The sequence below is a fragment of the Nesoenas mayeri genome, assembly GCF_963082525.1.
Source record: "Nesoenas mayeri genome assembly, chromosome: 3".
Lineage (NCBI taxonomy): Eukaryota > Metazoa > Chordata > Aves > Columbiformes > Columbidae > Nesoenas > Nesoenas mayeri.
In genome coordinates, this window is record NC_137544.1 from 64,353,061 (window position 1) to 64,374,683 (window position 21,623).

At 41.8% G+C, this 21,623-nt stretch overlaps 1 protein-coding gene across 1 annotated transcript in view; it reads right to left on the reverse strand.

Annotated features, from left to right (window-relative positions):
• Nucleotides 1-21,623, reverse strand: part of ARID1B (AT-rich interaction domain 1B) — a gene marked incomplete at its 5' end in the record, with an annotated part of 326,929 nt that overhangs the window by 95,380 nt on the left and 209,926 nt on the right. The window contains one exon of the mRNA XM_080342352.1: nucleotides 3,425-3,668. Within this exon, the coding sequence (XP_080198478.1) occupies nucleotides 3,425-3,668 (244 nt within the window). The remainder of the gene's footprint in view (nucleotides 1-3,424; nucleotides 3,669-21,623) is intronic.

The following is a 21,623-nucleotide window of genomic DNA, read 5'->3' on the forward strand; positions in this document are numbered from 1 at the left end:
CTCTTAATATTAAAAATTTTTGCTGCTTACACCGCAAGGGAGAAAGAGCTGACAAAAGCCTTTGGCCGGTGAGATCAAAACTGGGGATGGGGGGCAGAAAGGGGAGTTTAGCTTATTTACATTTTTGCTTTGTTAGTAAACTGGAATGGTTAGAGAAGGCGGGAAAGAAAAAAAAAAAGAGAGAGAAAAGTAAAATTAACAGCCACTAAATCTTCTGGCAACAGCAGCGCATTTTGATGATGTGCTGTGTCAGCTTCCACTAATGGTTTAGGGTTGAATGAGGCACAGTTCAAGACCCAAAGGAGTGCAGGGCGTCACATCTCATTCTTTGGAAGAACATGTACCCTAATTATGAAGATGGCAACAAAATAAAAATATCAGGATTTCTGGCAAAGCAGAATCATGGTCTACGGAACAGGAAACCAGAATGTCATTTTGAATCCCTAAAAATCAGTAGGATTTCAGTCCTGTAACAAACGTGCATGTGAATGAGAAGTGCTACCATTTTGAGAAAGGACTATCTTTCTGAACAAAACCCATCAAAGTTGCTTTTTTACTGCTCTAAGGGGTTAATCTCCCTGGTCTATTCCAGTAAGGCAAATGGAAACAAAGTCTGCATATGTGTGTGAAACTACACAAAATATGCGTCCAGTATTTCAGAGAGCACAGGAAGGAAATGCCCACTGAGCCAGGGACGTGCCAATGTCAGTGCTGCCTGTGCCAGTCCATTCCCGAGAAATTCACGGCATGACGCAGAAAGCAACGCGGGGTGGCAGGCTTGCCGTGGGGTGGGGAGACAGTTTAAACAGGCAGCGGAGGAGAATCAGCCATTTGGGAGGTTTAATAGGGGGCTGTTTGTTTGTCTGCCCTTTTGATGTTAAATTAGTCTTCAATTTTGTTGCAAGGAAGGAGGCATTGGGAAAAGGATGCTTCTCTTTCAGTAAACCCTGGGAAAGCAACACCTTTATTTTAACGGCCTTCCCACCAAGAACCCCCTGCAACATTTTGGCTTTCCCTAGCCATAGCTATCAGCAACACAACAGCTGCTCATTTTACAATGACTTGCTGGAGAGGGAATGATTGAAAGAGCCAATCTATGTCACATGGAGAAGCTGTGGCACAACATTGCAGGAGGTAATAGGAGAGGAATGAGGTCAGAACAAACAAGGGTAGGGTGAGAACGGGGAGGAAAATAGCAGAGAACAAAATTATTAAAGGCGAGACGCTGTACTACACAATCTACGTTTAAAACCGGCCACAACCTGAACGCTGCCAACAACCACAGAAACGCAGATGAGCTCTGTATTAGTTTCTCACAGAGTCTTGTGAATATGGTTGATGAAAAAAGCCCCCAAAGTCCTAGTAATGAAGCACAACGATGGGAATATGCCTAGGTGAAAGCACAGTCTAATTCATTTGGCTTTAAAGCCCCAGCACCCGGTGGTGTCCTGATAGTCACAGGGTTTTAAATAGCAGCCTCACTTGTGTCCTTTTGTCGCTTGAGAAGCGCAGGAGGAGCAGCAGCAGCAGCAGCGCTACGGCAGCTGCCCGGCTCCCTCCGGAGAGATCCGCACTCGCTCACGCCTGGGAGTTCACCTTCAGCAAAAGAGCTGCAGAGCGGGAGCTCGCCCACGCCAGGGAAACAGTGGCGGGCGATTTTCATCTGGCACCATTCATAAAAACCCCTCCTGAGGAAGAGCTGCTTTTGTGTTACCGCAGCAGACCAGAAAATCACCAAGCAAAACGGTAGCATGGTTGGTAAGAAGAGGCAATATTTTTTTCATTAGGCCAGTCACAAAAATGAGCTTTTAGGCTCAGCTGAAGTGATTAAGTGACTCTGAGCCTGACCTTTGGGCCCACACCCCTTCTATTTTTACCCCAGAGGGATCACTGGTTTCATAAAAGTTATTACTTTCCCCTACGCACTGTCCTGTTTCAATCCTTATCTGCCATGACTATAATAAAGCTACTTTCAACGTCACAACATCCCTTCCCTGTTCAGCAGTCAGGCTGCTAAATGCAAATCCATTTACTTGCCCAAGTCCAACTGTGGGAAAACATTTCCTTTCCAGCCAGGTGCACTATCTGGCTTCACTCAACAACAGGGATGGGTTTCTGTGCCATGTACCGGGAAATACACTGCAAACACAAAGCTACCATACTGCAGATAATGCAAATACTCCGGTCCTGCCGCCATCCCCTCTATTTCTGCCCCACCTGAGCATGTGCTGCCAGCCAGAGCGGCAGCAGAGGGAAGAAATGACTGCAGGGCACACATGCAGCATCAGGGCTCAACACGCTCAGGCCACAGTGAGTACACAACATTCTTGCGTGCACTGAGCTTGCTCCCCTTTGCTTATCTACTTTAACCTCTGTATACAAACAGGTGTGCACATTTTACACAGATACCTTTGTATTGAATACCAAAACACATGCCACTCACTGGATTTTAACCTGCATTTGGTTTACAGCACATCTAATGAAAAGGCATCACTGGTTTTATTTCTTTTAACTAAGCTCCACGTTGATATTTTTGTGGTTTTGTCAGCAACTGATGTTATCCCTGGGGTAATGTCAGCAGACTCCTACTCTTAGGAATTCCCCTAATATTCACAATGTCAGAAAATAATAAAAAACTTGAGGATCAGAAAAAGAATAAACTCATCTGAAAAACCAAATACATGTTGCTCCCTGACCCCGTGCAAGTAACATGCCAGATGGGTGGGGACAAGGTAAGAACTGGAATTAATGGATGCTTTTCTTTGTTCTGGATGTCTTTAACAGATTTCCACAAACTCCTGAATGTACAGGAGTGACCATGTGTCATGCTCTCTGTGGCACAATAGAGCAAGTGGCAAGAATGCCACCGGCATTTCAATCATTACTGGTGGGCTGGCTTCCAAGTATTAATAACTTGGCTTGTGCAAATAATTAAGAAATATCTCATACAATATTCTGTACTTGTGTCTGAAATTACATTATCACAATATACGGTTGGAAAAAACATTCCTTGTCCTACTGGTCTGAAACCTCCATACAAGTCCAAGAGCCACAGTCAACAAAAATACAGAGTAAAAACAAAAAAGGGGTCCTATAAATAATATAGAGTAATATATGACAGATAGATGATGCATGAACCAAATACAAAACTTACCATCACCTATTCACATTGGTTAATGATAAAGACATATATCAAACACATATGTGGAGTCAAGTTCAGAATTTTTGACCACTCCAAGGGTTTGGCAACTAAAATTTAGATGGAATTTACCCTTGCTTTAAGAACACTTTTTTTTTTTTTCCCCAGAAAAAGTCCCTGCAAATGCATGATTCTCATAAAATAAATTAATTTGGAATACAGGAGTATTTCTTTATTTAATAAACCTGTGCATCATTTTACTTTTGTTTGTTAGAACAAACTTACTTGGAATACTCGCTGGAGAAATGGGACCAGATCTCGACTGGTTGCTCCCAACGGGAGAGCCTACAGGGGAAGGCGATGGGCCCCCAGGGATGCCAGAGAGATGTGGAGAAGCATGAGGGGAGAACGGAGACTGTGCAGGGTTGCTCTGCTCCCCTTGGCTGCTCGTGGAGCCTGACGCGCTGACGGCTGAGCTCAGGGTTGCTTCGGTTCCAGTCGGCAAGTCATCAATGGATCCAGATAAATCCTGAGGAAAAAGGAAAAAAGAACATAAGTCATTGTACTAAGTAACACTCAGGCCACAGGACTCGAGACCTGGCACAGTGATGAGGTCCATTTGTTTACTTATTGCAGCAGATAGCTGAGAGGTTGTCTTTAATGTTGGTTCATGTAGTTAAATGATGGCAGAAAGTCAGGATACTATGTACAATTCTCAGCTTAATCTCTAATTCTTCTGAGAAAAAGAACGAGCAAGGGTAACAAATGAATTGGAACCAAATTCACTCAACATTAAATTTAACCTTTTCCATCTGGATTAAGCTTTCAAAATTAATCCCACAAATTCTGCTCGAGCTTACTAAAACTAATGAAAATGAAACTTCAGTTTCGATTTCACAGAGTATTTCATTTTGGGGTTTGCTACCATTACAAGTGCAGCTTATATACTTCACTCTTTAAACCATCACCAACATGAGAGAAGAAGGGTTTAAAATATGCAGCCCTTGGGTCCCAGTTTCAGCTGGAAAAGAGTGAATTATCTTCCTAGTAGCTGATATGGCACTGTGTTCTGGACTTAGGATGAGAATAATGTTGATAATAAACTGATGTTTTAGGTGTTGATAAGCAGTCCGGGACTTTTTCAGCTTCTCACAGCACGCCAGGTGCACAAGAAGTTGGGAGGGGACACAGCTGGGACAGCTGATCCCAACTGGCCAAAGGGATATTCCACACCAAATGACATCATGCTCAGCATATGAAGTTGGGAGAAGAAGAAGGAAGGAAAGGATGTTCAGACTGATGGCATTTGTCTTCCTAAGTAACAGTTCTATCCCACCAGGGGCGAGTGAGTGAGCAGCTGCGTGAGGATTAGTCGCCAGCTGGGGTTAAACCATGACATCTGGTAACATCCCCAGCTCCTTCACCATGCAGAAGACACACAAGAGGTGGCCCTGCCCTCGGCAGCAGCACAGGACCCACTGGCCACCTAAGAGCAAGGAAGGCTGCTTCTCTCTTCCCATCAAACACCAGTTTGACCAGTGTACAATTCACGGTTTCTCTTCAATTTCATTTGAACACACTGAAAAACATTTGCTGCATTTCACTTCATAACTGCTGCATTTTCAATGAGAAGTTTCCTCCACAGGTCAAAGCACATCTAAATTCTAACTACAAACTGCTGGGCATACTTCCTAAAGCTGTAACACAGGAGTTATACTGGTCTTTGGATCTGTGGTGGTAATTTGCTTTTTTAAATCATTGTAAAATTAGACATGAAAAACCAAGAATGCTGTAACAAGGCAAATGTGTGGCCCTTAATCGTCAGGAAAAATGTTAATTCCTAAGCATCACAGAAAAATCTAATACAAACAGAAGAGCGCAAAGATAGCTGTGCTTCTGTGACTACTGGCAAGGTACAAGCTAAGGAGCGCAGTGCAATTTTTATTAGCAAATTAGGATGCATACAAGAGGCAGGAAGCTACCTCACATATAAAACAGGTCACTAAATGACCCCTGAGGCTTCCAGTAACTGGGGCTACAGAGTGTGTTACTTTGGCTGATACTGACTTCACTTGTCTGGCTCATGCAAGTGATTGCACCATAGACAACAAGATCTGTCATCTGAGTAGCACAAAAAGAACTGGGCTCTGCCTGGGCAAAGAGCTCAGGAAGCAAAGCCTCACCCTCCCTAATTTTCATAACAAAAAATAAAGTTATTTTTAGAAGTTAGAGAACCTGGATGAAATGCAAAGTGGTTTATTTAGAGTCTGGTCTGATTCTGACTACCTCTGTTGCAAGGGAGGCTCCCAGCCAGTTTCCCCTAACAGGCAGCTATAGCCAGTCTTCCAAGGCATGGAAAGAGTACAATTAATAGTTTAAACACCAATACCATTCATTAGAAGACACCTAGAACACTACATGATATTCCTCCTTGTGCATAAAGGTAGTAAGTACCACCCACCCAACTTAGGTCTCTGCAGGACCTTCTTTCCAAACGTGAATTACACACAAATACTTCAGGCACAACTCTCACCACAGGTTAAATTTGCTTTTTCTGACAAGCACAAAATTGTACATTATGCATATGAAAAGCAATAATTAAGTTGGAAACTTCAGTCTATGTGTGGACTCTGCATTCACTCAAGAGTAGACTTCCAAATCCCTACAAATGGAAAATTAAATTGCGAAATGGGCAACAAACTATTTTCATTGTTTCTTTTTGAAAACTATTAACTGTAGAAAATGTACACAAGAAATAACACCATTTGATACTGTACAGAGCAATGGTAGAGATTTTTCATAGTAGAATGTATTTGGCAAACAGGTAAGCAATTACTGCTTTCCCATACATAATATGGTATTCTTTTAAATGGAATCAAATCGCCGCTGTCGTGATGTGTAACAAATGCTGCAGGAAGTGCTGATAAAACAAATGCTGTTGAAAAGCATATAATAAACCCCTGAAAACCGAACATAGCAGAATAGAGCCTATTCTAAAGGAATACAAATCCTGCAGATAGGCACCCAGCTGATAGAAGATAAAGAAAACACAGGGTTTTATATTTAGAATAACGAAGATTTTAAAGGGGTGTTTGGATTAAAGATTTCATTTGTTGCAGCAAGCCATGAAGTACTTGAAAAACAAACATGCCAAAATAATGAAAAGCCGCAAAGCAGTCAGGACTGTCCGTGATGAAATTATCTGTTGTTCAGAGACCAAGACAAAATGTGACCGCTGCCCACAGCACCTGCCCAGCTTGCCAAGCACGTGTGTGGAGAAGAACCTGAGGACAGGACTGAAGTTCGCCTTTCCCATCAGGCCACATCCGACTTCTCCAGCCTCCCACAAGTCAGAGCGACTGACAAGTCCCGGGCGCTTCCCCAGGTGCCTGCCTTCCAGGGATTTCCTCACTAGCCTGATGCAACCCACTCACACAAGTGGAAAGGAAAGGAAGAGGAAAGCTTGCCTCACGCCAGCCTATTTAAGAGCAAAGCCGCCCCGGCCTCCCCAGTTCAGGCAGAGGGACCAGCCAGGTGGGCTCGGCACCCCTGGGGTTCCCTGTGCTCCCCACACGTACTCAGCCTCAGCACCGGGATTTCCTCCCTGGGCTGGGGAACTTCACAAAATCCACCGAAATCACCTGCCGAGGATGCTACGGTAGCATTCATTTGTCAGACCATCACGAAAGGTGATAATGAGGTTGCTCTCAGCATGGCATGAAAGGCTGTTGCCTTCTAGATGCCTGGGCGGTGCTACACAACCTTTACCTTGTGTTACAGTGGGCTAAAATGAGAAATATCAGCTGTTCTGCGCAGGGTGGTTTGCAGATCATTACTTTGTATTTTTTGTTAACATATACTTCGTGGCCTTTCCCAGTCTTCTAAAGCAGAAAGCCTGAGTAGGTGAGCAACTGGGAAACTTCCAGCACACAAAGGCTTTAGAAACACCTCTGTTATCCACAAAAGCTAATTGGGAAATTAAAGAGAAGGAGAAGAAAGACTCTATGTGAAGCACCTGGAAATAAAGAGCAGAAGTTGACTTACTGTTCCTCTATTATCAGTATTTTAATACTTGCTTTTACCCTGGTGAAATAGAACAGCAATGAAGTCATGTGCTATTTCCACATCACAAACATTTATTTATATATAAAATACTGTACATGTACACATTGTATATGTAAATTACATGGATATACCTGCATTTACTTGGCATATCCATCTGTAAAGCTATTAAAAAGCCTACTAATAAGAGAAATTCGCAGCGGTTTAAGCATACAGCCTAGTTAACAAAGAAGCTCTGTAACTAATACTGCTCTAGAGGACAATTTAGTCAGCAGGGCACCAACTCTATTCTTCTTTTCTAAGTACTATCAGATCTATGATGCCTGTAAAGAACAGAGAGACCTTACTTACTGCATCTCATTCAAACCAAGGCACCTTCAAGCTACAGTGCTTCCATTTATCTTGCTGGAAAGTTGGCAGGTTCGGTAATTGCTGGGATTCTTTTAAGGGGCTGAAGTCCCTGTACCCTAAGGCATGCCTTAAATTTTGCCTCTTTTCAGAGGCATTTTCTGGAAAGCACTCGTTTCTTTCAGTCAAATGTCACAAGTCCAGAATTACCAGAAAGCTCTTGTTGTACAGATCTGTTTCTTGCAGAGTAATCTTATTATTCTTGTCTATGGTATTGGTTTGACTATATTTTCAAATGTGACAGCCAATGTAAGAAAAAATGAATGATTTTTTTTTTCCCCCCTGTCACAAATCCATGTCACAGTTCTGTACTCTCTATGCCAGCTTTACACCCTGTATTATTCAGGACTTCCCAAACAGCTTTCAAAGTTCATTTCTAGATAACACCTTGATTACAAACTGAAACGTCCCTGTGCAAGATTTATCTCTTTTAGCAAAGTGTTTTATCTCCAACTATCTTCACTTCTAGCCTCACCTTCCACCCATGCACCTCTATTCTTGTCCCTCTGACAAGCACGAGAGCTAAAATGAACAGGATCGCATTGTGCTTGGGATTATAATGTTATGCCTTCCTGGTGGTACGATCTTATCAAACTGACAAGAGAGCCAGTCTTGAAACAGCACACCAATATACTATCGCAACACAGTCAACAGGGGGTAGAAGGAAGCAAACTGCTTATAGAGAGCCAGGAAACCCAAAGTTACTTTACAAAGAGAGCACAAGAAAAAATACAAACACCCATATATAACATAATGTTAACTTACTCAAGGAATACACCTAAACCAAATAAACAACAAAAGGAGACTATAGCCACTCAATAATGCCACCGCATCATTACACACAAAGTGTGACAGCATTAAAGCATTCACCACAGAGCAAAAATTTACACCGCCAACACTTCATGTAGTTTGCTTGAGAGTCTCAGCAGACAGAAAACAAGATTTTACTAAAGGGATCCCTTGCTAAGTACAAACAGTTGGAAAATGATGAGCACCTTATCTGAAATCAGTAAAAAGGGTAAGTGTGGAGCACCCTGCTAACTGAACTCCTACATCGCTAAATTATACCCCAAGTTCACTGACACGTTACTGCAGTTCGGGGCTTTTCTACAGGGCTTGTGCGGAGCATATACAAGCTGGGGCTTATTTAAACTTCCCAACTAATGCCTACTGGTTTCTTTATGCTCAGGGAGTAGAAGAAAAGCAGAGGTATTCTGTAGATATTAAAATTAAAGACACACAAAACCTTCTGCTGTCCAAAAAGCTGAAAACCCCAGACTCAACCCTACCATCCGTTTTGCCAGCACGAATCCCAGCGCTACGTGCACGGAACTGCAGGAACCGCCTGGCTGCAGGATCAAAGCTCTGTTCACTCCATTCAGGCCTTCCTGCAGTATTTTTATTAGGATGGAGGATGGTGCTGCTCAAAAGACAGGATCCTGCATGAAATATCCATCTCCTTAACACAAATCACCACTTTAGAAGTGAAATTATATATATATGCAAACATATTTTACATATAAGTATGTAAATATATATTCAAGCAGACATACACTCTGCTATTGTTTTGGAGCCATGGGGGATTATGAACAATATGCTCTGTAATTGAGATTAACTTTGAACAAATGATTTGGCTGACAAACACACATATGCGCACAAAGGGAAAACCCACAATAGCTCTGTTTAAATTTCAAGATATTTGTAAGACCTCTTTTCATCACAAAGCAGCCCATAATAGCATGTTTCAAGCAGTCTTCCAAAGGCCCTGCTGGTCACATTGTCGAGGCAGCGAGCGAGCTAACAGCCTCCTATCGCCTGCGCAACCAGAAAAGCACACAGGCACAGCAACGATGGGGACCACGAGGAAAAGCCTTTTGTGTTCAAAGGTTGCCATCCCCTAAACAGGCACCTTCCTTCCACACCAAGTACACCGTGACCCTCAGCAAGGAAGCCAAACATACCTAACACACATCCTTAAAAAGTTATTTTTAAGAGCAGTCAGAAAGGCCGCTGTTAGATTATTGCCAAAGTGCCTTTTACACCCCTTTCTGAAATGAATATGGGAACAGAAAACAAGGCTCTTTCTCTTAATGTTGTTAATTCAAGTTTTGGAGAAAAGGAAAAGTAGGCAAGATTGCTTCCATTTCAAACACCTCCCTGAGAAAAAAAAAAAGCTATATTTTTATTAATGGGCATAACTCTACCTCAGAAAATGCTAGAGAGGATTTGTTTCATACTAAAAGATTTACTCGCAAGAGAAATGCCAACTTTAAAAATACTTGGCATGGGGCACTTTTTAGTTACTAATGGTATTTGTCAGTCTTACTCCATTCCACTTCTAAATGTTTTAGTGGTTTCAACCAGATTTTTAACTTTAACCTCTATGTGGTAAACTATTCATGCAATGCTCTAGATGAAGGAATTTCTAAGTATACGGTAAAAATGTCAGCTCCTTGCACTAGATTTAGTGACAAAGCATCACTTGCTGGGGAAACGCATTCCCTTCATTCTGCAGACCTCACATACTCCCCAAAATAACTCAGTTACTGAACTGTGTTGCAAGGACTCCAATCAGTATCAAATACTCTCTCTGAGTAGTTACACAGGGAAGTCCTCAGGGACGCAAAATCTTTTCTCCAAAAGCCCTGTACTCACTCAAGCAAACAAGAAAAGGTGTAAGCAAACAATGCAGTGCCAGGGCTCTGCCTGCTGTCTTTTCAGTATATGAGATCCTGGAATTACATCAGTCTTCAAGAGACAATCTACAAAAAGCCAACTTGGAAAAACAGATTCAAGTCACAGCTAATCACCTAATCACTAAGCAAACAACTGGTTTGGACAGTTCTTACTTGTAATTTGGGTAAGAAACTCATTCCCAGTCTTAAAAAATCCCCCTGATTAAAAGTGCACAGAAAACATTCTTTCTAAGAAAAGTGTTAGTCCTAATAAATAAGTGCTTTCCAAGACTGGGGAAAGAACAAAGGGACATTTTCTAGCTTTTCTTTTTTAAACAGGTTCACTAAAGCTGGTGTGAATTTTGCTGCTTGACTTTAACTGACTTGTTTTTTTCTCCAAACACTCAGTTAATGGGAATGTTTCATCTGCCAAATGTAAGGGATCTTAAGTGGATTCGCTGCAAAGTCAGAATCAAACAGCCACCCTTTCCCACTCCCCCGGCTTTGTTTTCCTTTTCTTTTAGATAACTCCTGGTCCTACAATATGAACACCAAAGTGCACGTGAGGAGATGGTGCAGAGTGTTGTTGGCTTGGATCCCCGAGTAAGGACCTGAGCTGTGAGAACCACGTAGGCTGTGCAGGAGAGGCTGTGGCTGAAAGCACACTTCCTCACACAACACCTCCTCACACAACACCTCCTCTCAGGCTTTCACCTTCATCGCCAGTGAACACCACCACGACAGCACAGCTCGCGAGGGTCAGGAGCTGCGACCAGCCTTCCTGACTGCCCAGGGGGGACTGCCACCCTAATGAGGAATAGGGTTTTGTTCTGTTGGATATGGCACCTCACAGTAGCATTCAATTCCCAGTTCATTTAAAGAAAGAGTAATTTCGTACTACATTTGCTAAACAAGCAAAGCATCTGTGTTTGCAAGATAACCTTCACTAAAAATAAAAACTGTTGACCTGTGTATACAGGTGTCCAAGAACGGAACATGATATGCCCCTATCTGTCAGACACAGGATGAGAAGAAGTTGCTAAGATGGATATAGTTGCACTTTTGTGCTTACAGCGATCCATGACAGGGTCTTATTTGCTTGTCCAGACAAGAGCTTTACAGCAAAAACAACTTAGGGCAATTAGAAATTCAAACCAGACAGAGTAGCTTGGAGGAACCAGATGGACGCCCAGACAACCCTGCACCTCCCTGCCTGGGCTCAGCGCCGTGTGTTACAGGTCTGCAGCTCCCCGCCACTCAACAGGAATGCAGCTCCTGAAGTCTCCAGCTGCACTGAGAAATCTCCTAATGGCATTAAAAAAGTCGCTGGTTTACAAACATTGACTCCTGTGTATGGAACGCTAAGTACTCATGAGCAACGTGCTATCAAGACAAACTGATAAAGTCTAACAAGGACTGTAAACGGGTAAGACACACAGCTTGTCTGACAACAATACCTTTTTAATATCGAAAATAAAACAGCGAATCTCCAGAACACAAAAATAATAACACAGTGTCTCTCAAGATACAAACTTCACTGTTTATCTCTGAAGCAGAATGCTTAGCACGTAGAATTTCTAGAAATAAAATTTAGAAACAAAAAGACACGAACCCTTAGGAGCCATTTGTTTCCTCAGTATTGTGGCAAAGAAAAATTCTCAGCCAACAACTCTTGTAGCTACAGCATCAGCTATTTATCATCAATAAATCATCAACATTTAAAACAGCCAAATCAATGAAAACCACAACAAATTGTGCCTATAAAGAAGAAAGAAAAGTTGCGTTTGCATAACCGCAACCTAATAAAATTCAGCCGGACTCATACTACTTCTCATCCATAGTTTCCTCAGTGCCAATCGTAACCATCATTAAACATGAAATCCCTTCTGTTAAGGTTTTTTCATAAAAAGAACAATGAGGTGAGACACAACAACCTCCTTCTTTGGTGTCTCTTTGGATTACAACCATTCTCTAGATCATGTAGCCTGCAGCTGCCTCCCCAGGGAGAAGACAGACGAAACTGGCAGGGTAAAATAGAGAGGGAGCTGACTGAAGGAAAACGCACTGATACAGAACCTTCCGGCTCTCTGGAGCTTGTTATTTTGGGGATCGCTATCCTCCTCCCTCTCTGCAGTATGTTTAGGATCTCAATGGCCACTGGGTGCCTGCCCTGCTCGCCAGCCCAGCCTGGATTCCCAGCTATGCTTCTGGTCATGCTGAATCCAGCATCTCAAATCCACAAAGAAAACTCCACGCACCCGCTATTCCCCCTCCCATTGCCTACTTGTTCTATTTTCACAGCCAGTGTAGAAAGAAATCAGACCAAGTAAGCAAGGAGAGGAGTATCGAATCATAAGAAAGACAAAATGGGTTTGGGCAAAAGCATATGAGAAAGAAGAACAAGACATTACCAAGAGAACATACGGGCCAGTAGACCTGAAAGAGACCTAAAATTTTAGCAGGAGCAGCAGTGATATAAATTAGAAATTATTGCTTGTTCTCTTTATTCCCTTTACTCTGGCTATCCTACTTCCAGAAACTTGCAGCATGTGCAGTAAGACACGGACCATCTATTATCCTGAGCCTACGTATTCAAAACCCTGATATTTTGCAGGTGTGGCTCAAGCAAAAAAGAGCAAACACCAATTCAGACTACCGTAACATGAAATGTGGTAAAAGTCACACCATGTCTATCCTGTAGTACATCCACATGTGACTGCAGCGCACACATTCTCAATAGGTTTATGCAGCGTAGCTCAAATAGGACAAGCTCTTTAAACATGACCACACAACCTCATATAGCTTAACATACCTTACTGTTTACTACTACAGGCATACTCTGAGTCACAACACACCTACCTTGCAATTATAAGTTAACATCTTTCCACATGTGCTTCTCAGACTATTCCATATTGCATTCAGAAGGCATCAGCTATTCTGTTAAAAAGGTTGGACCTTCAATACTATCTGACTAGGAGACTGCAACTAGGAGAACAGAAAAAGTGTTGGTCCAACAATCAATCGCCCACTGGTCACTGAAAGCAAATCTTTTCATCCCACAGTAAATTAGGCAAGTTGATAACAAGTGAGCTGTTCTGACAGTCAAAGGCCACGTATGTGTGGACCATGATAAAGGGCTAAACCAACTGATGAACCTATACACCTGTATGCCTAAGGTTTAAAAACTCTTGATCTATGGTACTTGCCCCCCTTTTTTTTGGCTTTTTTTTTGGCACTTTGTAAAGTTATGATTCGATAAAGAAGATGTCCCAGCAGGTTACCGTGAGAATAAGGATCTACAAAACATTGTTTTTCATTAGCTTAGGGCTTGTCCATGCATCATACAGCGTCTCTTTCTTCTCTCTCCCACAACCACCCTGTAACCAAATACCGCAATTCAATGAGATGGTAAATAAGCCACAGACACATCTTACACTTCAAAAACACAAGTGCTTCAATAACCTTCCATCTCTTCTTCTTGAATCAGAAGCTGAAAGGAGCAGAAAGATGTATACACCAAAAAGAGTGATAAATGCTAGAAAGGGTTCATTTTTAAGGAACTCAGGAGAATTGCCTCAGAGAACAAATGAATTAAGTCTTGCTTAACCAGAACAAACTGGATATACAGTGTCATATTGGGGCACCAGGCAGGAATGAGTGTCACAATGTTTACTGCAATAAATGCAGCTTAATTTGCAACTCTAGACTCATTCTCTCAGCATCACGCAGGAATCCCTCATATTCCACCCTCTTTCCTTCTGAATCCAGTGCACCCCAGCATCATGTAGCTCCACAACCAGCAAAGCACAAACAAATGGGGCTGTGATCGCTCTGATGCGCTTTGCTCCGCACCCAGACACAAACTGCTTACTCCTTTCTGAGGTTCATGGGCCACAGCAGCAAAACCAAACAATTACGCTGCAAGAGCTGTTCGCTCAACCCCTCTCACCTCTTCATTTTCCAGTAACCTGGGAAAATGTTGGGAAATGAAATCCAAGATGGTAATAAAGCAGAAAATAAACTTTCAGATCATTTCTCACGCATGCCGGCTGGAACCAGACTAGACTCCCTGTTCATCCCAGGTTCTGAAGTTCACATTGCCTCACAGTAATTCAGTGCTGGCCGGGCACACCATTGTGTGAAATATAATTGAGCGGCAATGGAACGCGATATTTTGAGATGATACGGCGTTAACAGACTTGTGTAGAACTCACCTTTCAGAAACCTCTATATAAATTTCAAAAGGCTTTTGAAATCCTAGAAAAATGTCTCAGCCTCAGATTTCTTTTGAAATAATGTCTTGATTACCCTAGTAGGAAGGATAACTTGTAGTACTTCAATGAAGCTTTAAGAAAAAATTCTGAAAGCCCAATACCCTCCCTGGTCTATTGCGAAGCATGCTGTCCCAGCCACAGCTTACAAACCTTGCTTCTGGGGTGGGAAGAGGTATCTTGAGGCTAAGATAACAACATGGTTGTTCTGATCATTTGAATGTATTAAGATAATATTTATCCATCAGGTTCATAATTTCAGGTGCGCTCTTGAAATCCAACAAGCAAGCAGAAACATGTAAGATTCACTATGGAAGTGTTAAACCATGTAGACTATGCAATGTAGAGAAAAAAAGCAATATACCGATTACTACTGTTCTTTAATTAATAAGACATAGAAAGAAAAGACTTCCAAGATGAATTGTGAAAGCCAGCTTTTTGTGAGTTTGAGTTGCTGGGAATGCTTCAAAGTTGCAGCTTTGTCTATCATAGAGAAGACAGGGAGTCCCAAGATCTTTTAGGTAAAGCTTTCAGTAGGTTTTTCCTCCAAAATTTTCCTTAGCTTGAAAGGAGTTTGTTGGTATTGCACAGAACTACCAATTCAACCTGATTAAAGTTTTGCAGTGTGGCTTGTAAGGTCATTGCTGCTTTGCTGCAGTGTTGCCTGAGCACCTGCCCCAGTCCCCCATTCGCAGTCTTCCACGTTGAAGACTTCAAATAGAGCGAGCATTTCTACACTGCCTTCTTAAAAAAACCCCAAACCTACCTATCCCACAATTTCTAAGAAGATCTAACTGATGAACTACCAAACCACAGCTCATTTCATCATCTGAATTATTCATTAGACAGATGACCAAAAAAAAAAGAGGAAAAAAGCGCAAATTAGTAAGTTTGGATCGTCACAAAGTCTCAAAACACTTCTGAAGAGTGCTTGTCAGAACAAACAAATGCACTAAAGGAACAAACAGCCTTATGAATTAAGTAAAGAAATAAATAAAGGGAAAACATGTGAAAACTTCAACAACCATGCCAATCTGTTGCGAGCTGTACCCGTGCCAGTGAGTGGCCTCAGGGCGCCGTAGGATTCCTCAGCGCAGTGCCAAGCTCCAGCAATATTGTTATGGTTAGAGAGGAATTTCTCACAAGAGCTAACAAAGGCAGAAGGTCATAAATAAACACAGCAGGATCGCCTTGTCAGTTCTCATTATTAGCGCTGCAGGCACTTGCTTTTCTATGGGCTGCTCACAGGTTCATTTAAGTGTACGAGCTCCTCCTCAGAATTTCACATGCTCATAAATAAAGACAACATTTCTCAAGAAAGAAAGGCACACCTAAGTTATTTTTTATTATTAATTTTTGTGCACACAGGAGCAAACGCGCATGGGCTGCTCATGCTGTCTGCAGCCGTCCTGTCCATAGGCACCCACGCGTGCTTCCCACGCTGGCCAAAAGCTTGTGTACTAACCCAGAGCTGCAGCATCCTTCTGCACCAGCCTCTGTTACGCCATACAGGCGTCCATCAGACTGTGGTCACAATGAATGAGGAGAGCCTTTCTACTGTAATAATGGTCACCGGAATTACATCTGAGCAGGAAACGAGGCTGAGCTCCTAAACTGATCCTGACGTGTATTACACAACTCGGAAAGCACAGCTGTGTGATCATTATTGCAATTATAAAATGACATTTAGTGTTAACTTTCTTTTGTCACTGCATTCTGAAACACAGAGAGGGCAGCACCACTGACTGCAGTGGTACAAACATGCAAAGAAGGGAGGGAAAAGTTCTTGAGATTTCAAGCACTGTTCCTTCATCTCCTGTTAAAAACTAATAAACAGCCAAGCGAAAACACCTCACCCTTCCCATACACATACCAACCTATCTATTTATATATAATCATATCTATATAAATGAACAGAAGCGAGGTCTGTGTAAAACCAGATGCTCCCCACGGCACTGCCAGTAGCAGGAGCTCAGCCCAGCCGGGCCCCAGAGCCTCCCCAGCTCCCCAGCAGGGCCCTGCTGCCCATGTGCTCGGGGCTGCGCAGCTCCCAAGACGTTGTCCCCGGCACAGGCATGACGCAAACCCTCCAGACACCCCGCGGAAAGGGAATTTTTCTCTGAGAATATACAATCCCTTTCTTACTCAAATTTTCTCTTTTCCTTCTTACCGGTAAATCATCATAATCACCAGAACCCTCCATACAACAGAAAAATGAATGCATAAGCAAAGGGAAAAAAGGCCCATAATAAACTACATTCAAAGGATAAATGCACAAAACATTTGTATTCCTCCTTACTCGCAGTGCAAGACATAAGAGAAACAGACTGGGCAAGCCATGAAGCCCTCTGTGATCCAGCACAGTTCTCCTCACACCATCTGTCCCTCCCCAGCTGGAGACAGGGAAGAGTTTCACATTGACTTTTGAGGTCTCCAAGTCTTCTTGACTTGTCGATTCCAAGTATAGGTATTTCTGAGAGCAGGAAACCCCAGTCAAAGTTGCATTTACATATTTTTCCCTCAGTTTTTCTTATTAATTTTAAAAAGATTTACCTATCAGACATGTTGCAATGAATTTAGCTTCTCTGATCAAAACACATTTACTTCTGTAGAAACACTTCTCTGACACTGATTTCAAAAGAAGAGCCAGGTTTCAGCCCACTCACTCAAACGTGCATTTGTGCTAATTCCTGTATCTTGTAAATTATTTCGGAAGAAGGGAATTGCTTTCACAAGTCAGAAAGTGACTTAAACCTACCAAGTGCTGAGTGCTATGAGTGGCAGTGGACAGGGCTGAGGAGAAGGATGTTTCTAAGGGGACTATGCAGCACTTTGAACTCAAAGTGAAAAGCACTTTAGGTTTCTCAGGCTCATCCTTTTTTTTTCTTTCTTTCTTACTTTTTTTTTTTAGTAGAATCTGTTTTGTTCTTCAGTGCTTGTGGTCATATTTCAGTAGCATAACACCCACGGCTTTTTGGCATTTTTGATATCTTGAACTTATTTTACACAGTTACACACTTGGAATTATACAAAACCTTATAAAAATGTTTCAAGGGCTTCAGATTCGTAAATTAAATCATTAAATACTTTTTCATATTCAGCAGTGTATTTCATTGCCATAGATGCACTAATATGGAGCTTTTCCTCTAGGAGTAGAATATACTTATTTTGTACAGTCTGAAAAAGGTAATTTTACAGTTTTCAAGAGTGTGAAAAAATTATGCAAAGAACAGTTGAGGAAGGGAAAAAAGCACAGGCCATATATTTCTCATAAGAATTATGTACGTATTTTCTTGTTACAAAATATCATTTGTTATTTTTCAATCAAAGAAAACTGCAAGGAAAGACTAAAAAGGTTGAACAAACTACTCTAAAAAAATATGAATGTGCCAAAAGATCAAAACTAACGTGTTAATGTCAGAATGTTGGTTCCCGTCGATGTCTCGGGATTTTAATTTTGCTTTTTAAAGGGAGAAAAGCAGAGAGAAACAGAGAAGGCATCATTAGGCTAAATCCACCCTGCCTAGCCTTGATTTTTTAAGCTAAAAACCCTAAACTGTGTCCACGATCTGTATCAGTTTGTACCTGACCACTTCAGCCGTCCCTGACACTTGACCTGCTTCCGAAAAGCAAGAAGTCCAATTTAAGCTGACGGTCCTGCGGGGAGGTAATGGTTTGACCCTTGGTCCCTCCAGCACAACCGTTCCAATTCTCTAATGATTTCCCTGCAGGGTTCATTTACCAGTTCTGGGTCAAAGACCAGCGCATCCACGGAGGCAAGGGGCAGCACGAGCACCGCATGATGGATTTGGAAGTAAGTGCATCGTAAAGGAAACCTCCATCAATTAGGGATGGCCTTTGAATTCCAAACAAAAGGAAGCAAAGTGCAAATCATAATGTCTACTCTGCTCATTTTAGCGGCACACGGCTACACACGTTACGAGATGTATTCTAGCCTAGGTGCAGGAGTGGCAATCATCCCAGGACAAACAGTCCCCATTCATCCTCACAAGGGACAGCCTTTCGCTCGCTTTGAGAAACCGGGAAGGCAAAGCGATTCACTGTTTGATTCCAAGCAAGCTTTTCGTACATCTCAGTGCTTCCATATTATCAGCACCGTGACTCTAACCAGAAATATTAAGACCCGCTGTAACTAAGAAGTAAAAGATTATTCAAGTACACTTACACTTTTTGGAATCTGTGCCTTAATTTATCTTTACAAGGCACAGCAAAATTACCAGTTACAAGTACTGCTTTTCCATCCACTCATCGCCATGCATATATTAAAGCAGTGCTAATTTCCTTTTTTTCCAGTGGTCCTGAACACTGAAATGCACTACGTGCTTTTTTTTTTTGTAAAGAAAGGTATGAGGAAGTAGACTGAGTAGTACAGAAGGAGATGCAGTAAGGGCATAAAAATATGAACACTGGAGAAAACAAAAGAGACCCTGTGCTTGTTTCTAGTGAAAGATAGAGGGTGGGGGAGAGAATTATGCCTCTTATTACCAGTGAACATGCAAATTAAAAAGATATGAGAATACTCAAGGTCTCTGCTTTCCTGTGTGGAGTGAGCAGGTGAGGCCATGGTAACAGCTCGGCGGATGCTGGTCTGCAGAAGCTGTGGCCATGGCTAGTGGTCACTGAGCTCTCGTCTAGTGAATCCAGAATACTTGTAACAACCACGGAGTCTAGCTATATCCACACATGCAACTCTTCTGGTGCTACAGTTATAAGACCATCAAAATTAAAACAGAAAAAATCCTACAGTGACACTGTCTTCTTTTTATGCCATGCTTTTAATACATCTGTGTCTCCCTTCTCTATTAATTTTCAAGGGACAGGGGAAAACTGGTTATATGTTTGTTATGATGCCTCTTGCTGAGGTGCTTCAAAATCAATAGTGATCGAGATCCTGTAGAAATACTCTAATTTTCCAAGAGTTCCAAGAAACCTGGAAAAGAGGGACTTCTTCATAATGTTTCAACATCAGCATCTGAAAATCTTTGCTTGCCTTTGAAACTTCTGTCTGTGCACACAAGTATCACTCATGCTCTCTCTAATATTCTGCTCAATACCAATTTGTATCTATTATTCTCCAGCACAAGAGGCATATAAATCTGAGCCTGGCTAAAACAGAGAGAAAGTAAAACAAGACAAAACAAAACCACAAACAAAAAACAACTACCACCACCACCAAGCCCCACAGCCTCTTTAATGTGACTTTCTCCAACAATACGTGTCTGGAAAAAAATAAAGAGTATGATTGGTAAGACTGAGAACAGCCAAATTTAAACAGGGAGCAGAGAGAAAAAATTATAATGAAAGCATTGTGACAGCCAAACTTTTTAAAGCACACGTTTTCTTCACAAATTCAAAACTGAAAAGCTTTGTAAAACCCCTGGTAATGAGCCCATCAAGCTTGCTGACCTTGAATCTTGTGAATTGCCTCCTGAAGCCTTTAGTATTCTCAGTCTGACTTTGGCAAAAGTGAGGGACGGGCAACAGCCCCTGGGATCTGATTTAACAGGGTCTGTCTATCCAATCAGGCTGGCTGAAAATAACTTCTTGCTGCCAACCACACTATATATGACAGGAAAACTTTTGTTGATAAAAACCATATTGATGTACTTGTTAATGACCTGAACACCCCAGTTATTTGAATTTAAACCAGTTAACTAGTTACCAGGGCTTCATCAGCCCACCTCCCTCATCTCCTCAACCCCTGCCTTGTTTTAAAGCAACTGGAAGGGTTTTACACCACCGCCGCCCTTCCACCATTAGGTGAGCTCAGGAAGCATTTGAGCAGCTCATTTGAAGTGCTCTTAACCGCATTTTTCAAAGAACAAAGCAGTTTTATAACTCTATACAAACAGAAGGCACTTACATGAGAGCTTCTCTTACTTTCAGTTCATCAATACGTGACACTGGTACCCTACAACTGGCTACCACCGTAGAGACAAAGCCCGTCCGTCCCTGACCTCATAAGGATCAAATCACATCAATATTTCTGTGTTGTGTTTTTTGTTTTTTTTCTTAATTAAAAGGGATAAGGGAAAGAAACAAAGCCTCTCCCAGAGTGCTCAAGCACCAGTACAAAAAACGTTTTAACACAAAGTTTCTCAATTTCCTCATCAGCAACAGTATTTGAAAGCGGAATTACTAAAAGGTCGCAATTACAGAAAAACCGCTTTCAGGTTTGGGGATTTTAAGAAAGTAGTAATTATTTAATTATTTTCCCTTATTTTCATCAATTAATTTAATTTTTGTGTGAGTCAACACAAGAGTGATGACAATAAAAGCCTGATGAAGCAAACCTTTCTGGAGGCGCTTAAGCCAAGTGATTTCAGCTTGTAATCAGGTTACACTACATGGCTCCACATCTACTCTAAAGTGTGGTTTTCCATGACTTTTGCTAGGCCTGCAACATTCTGCTTTTGTAGTTGTATGCAAAGAATGGCTCACTACAAACATTATTACAAAGAAATGATCTAATTTGTTTATTTTTACTTGAATTAAATTACTCTGTGTGCACATCATTTATCTCACACAGACCACAATTTACTATTGCAGGTGGGAAGAGAAAAGCCAATAGTTGTCTCTAACTTCACACTGGGTCTAAGACCATACAATAATCACACACATTGCAACAGACTTGCACAACAACATTTGGGCAGCATTTCGATGGATTGATAGCTTGTCTGTAGAGATGTGAACTTATCAAGGTTCTGCTTGGCGTAGATATCCAGACAAGCAGTTGGCAGCGAGGTTTCTTCTGCACTAATTACATTCTTTTCCAAAAGTTCACCCTGCCTGGGTGTCCAGGTAATTGCAATTAAGGCAGGAATCTGGTAATTAGAAATTCAAGTGCCCTGCCAAGAACAATACACTTCCTCTTAACGTGCTGCCCACAGAACTAATTCACTTGGAAAGGACAGAAGCTGATGTGAAGTGGCAGAGTAGATGTTGATTAAGCAACAACCACAGAAATAAATTCCCTTCCCCCTAAAATCAAATTCATTACATCTCATTTAGACTCCTAGAAAGTGTTTTATTACCTGTGAAACATTT